This window comes from Carassius auratus, unplaced genomic scaffold (assembly GCF_003368295.1).
Source record: "Carassius auratus strain Wakin unplaced genomic scaffold, ASM336829v1 scaf_tig00214259, whole genome shotgun sequence".
In the NCBI taxonomy this organism is placed as follows: domain Eukaryota; kingdom Metazoa; phylum Chordata; class Actinopteri; order Cypriniformes; family Cyprinidae; genus Carassius; species Carassius auratus.
Window position 1 is genome coordinate 184398 of NW_020527582.1, and position 2057 is coordinate 186454.

Sequence of the window (2057 nt, forward strand, 5' to 3'; positions counted from 1 at the left end):
CAAAAAATAGGCACATGTAATTTACATACATAAAAAAAGGGGATAAAAATAATATATATATATATATATAATAAATTAAATTGATTACTGTTACACTTTTTAACGTGACCTTGATCCTGTCAAAACATTATCTGTTATTAGTCACCGTTTACACTGAACGTAATAAAATCAGAATCATTCTCACCAAAGTTTCAGCCCTAGTTATTGTTTGTTATAAAAATTTTGATCAGGTTACTTGTCTGGTCGGGCAAGTAAAATTATCTTTCAATTGCCTCTTCACAAAATCCACTTGTCCCAGCCAACCGGACAAGCTTTAATGTCGAGCCCTGAAGTGTGATTTAAGGTCACATTTTTTGTTGTCTTTTGGAAGCAGCGTTCAAAATCCACTTGGCTCAGAAATCTGAGAAGACACGTGACGCCTCTTATCCTCGTGGCTTATAGACTTGACTTCAAGTACACTTGACTTCAAGTAAAGTATAAAAGCAGGGCTCTTTCTGGAACTTCACAAAATCTTCCTCTATGATCCTGAAAGCAACAATCTGAAAACCAAGGTGAGTTTTGGCACAGAGACCTACTGAATAACCTTTTGACTTAAATTATCTTTGTCTTTAAAATACATTGACAATCCACATCTGTGCAGTGCAGTTTAATACATACTTTAAAAATTTTAATGCTTAACTTTTATTTTTCAGTTTCATCATGGCAATGCTGAGAAGTCTTCTGCTTCTTTTCATTGTGTTCTCTGTGGGGAACACAGAAGGTAACATATATTTATTTGTAAAACCTTCTCATTAATGAATTTTAAAAGCTTTTCTGCCAAACCTTTGATGTTTTGTAACTTTATGGAGAAGGATAGCAGGAAATGTATGATATTCAAATTTATCATTTATCATAATATTATTATAATATTTCCTATGTTTATTTACTGGATAATTCATTTAGTTAAAAAATGTCCCCATGGATGGACAAATTTTGGAGTCCGATGCTACAAGTTCTTCTCTCAGGCAGTCAACTGGGTCACAGCAGAGGTAAAGTATTAGTTACAAGATGATTTTTATTATTTTTACAATAAAACTTTCTTTTTGTAAATAAATTTGACAGAAAACTAATACTGAGAAAATAATCAGGCAGTCCTGACTTTGTTTGAAAATGTTATTTAAAATGCTTTATGCTAAAAAAAAGACTATTTTGTATTGACAATAAAAAAATCTATGTCTTTAGAGGAAATGCCAAAGTCTGGATGCAAATCTCGCATCTGTACAAAGCAAAATAGAACAGGATTTTCTCCTGAGTCTGTTGCCTTCTTCTTCCACACACTGTTGGTTTGGTTCTCATGATGGTGAACAAGTAAGTAAAGTTGTATGGCCTTTTTATATTTGCTTTGTCTAGTTTGTTTGTCATGACTGAAATCTCTAAAGTTTGTAATGAAGATGGTTTGACTTTTTCAAAGCCAAACTAAATGACCTTCTAAATGGAGTCTAAGTACAGTAGAGCACTCTTATAACAACTGTCTTTACTCTTTAGGAAGGACAGTGGTTGTGGACTGATGGTTCTCCGTTTGACTTCACCTACTGGGCCCCTGGACAACCTGACAATAAGAATAGTGAGAACTGTGGGGAGCTCAGCTACAACTATGGAACGTCCGGTAATATGAAATTGTTCATTTGTCAAACATGTCTTAAACATTCTATTTTATTTGGATTATAACATGGCAATAATGATGAGAATGACATATTTCATTTTTTATATCCATAGATAACCGTTGGAACGATGCAAACTGTTTAACCGAACATGGTTATGTTTGTGCTAAATACCTGTGAGATCACATGCAGTCATCCTGCTCCATGGTTACTTTGATTGTACTAAATTTACATGTTCTGATCTTATATTTACAAGTGTTTTTCTGAAATTAAACTTTTCTTAATTTATTTTTCTGAACGTTAATCTTTTCTCAATACTGAAACACTCCTCAAATCAATAAAGGCATTTAAAATAAAAAAAATGTCTAGCAAAGAATTTAATATATAGTTATTATAAGAGCTTTATAGACTTCAAGT

The 2057-nt window shown here is 32.6% G+C and overlaps 1 protein-coding gene across 1 annotated transcript; it reads left to right on the forward strand.

The window, feature by feature from the left end:
* The first annotated feature begins 490 nt into the window (after window positions 1-490).
* On the forward strand, window positions 491-1861 carry LOC113091660 (galactose-specific lectin nattectin-like). Its single transcript, XM_026257261.1, has 6 exons — window positions 491-551; window positions 693-760; window positions 943-1028; window positions 1222-1347; window positions 1525-1645; window positions 1756-1861. Exons 2-6 carry the CDS (start codon window positions 700-702, stop codon window positions 1818-1820), a joined length of 459 nt encoding a protein of 152 aa, XP_026113046.1. The 5' UTR covers window positions 491-551; window positions 693-699; the 3' UTR covers window positions 1821-1861.
* Window positions 1862-2057: the final 196 nt, after the last annotated feature.

Bases quoted from the DNA above. Each gene is read 5' to 3' on its own strand.
- LOC113091660 (XM_026257261.1), top strand. From the start codon at position 700: ATGGCAATGCTGAGAAGTCTTCTGCTTCTTTTCATTGTGTTCTCTGTG. The intron at 761-942 runs GTAACATATATT...TAATTCATTTAG, and splicing joins CTCTGTGGGGAACACAGAAG to TTAAAAAATGTCCCCATGGA. The intron at 1,646-1,755 runs GTAATATGAAAT...TTATATCCATAG, and splicing joins CTACAACTATGGAACGTCCG to ATAACCGTTGGAACGATGCA.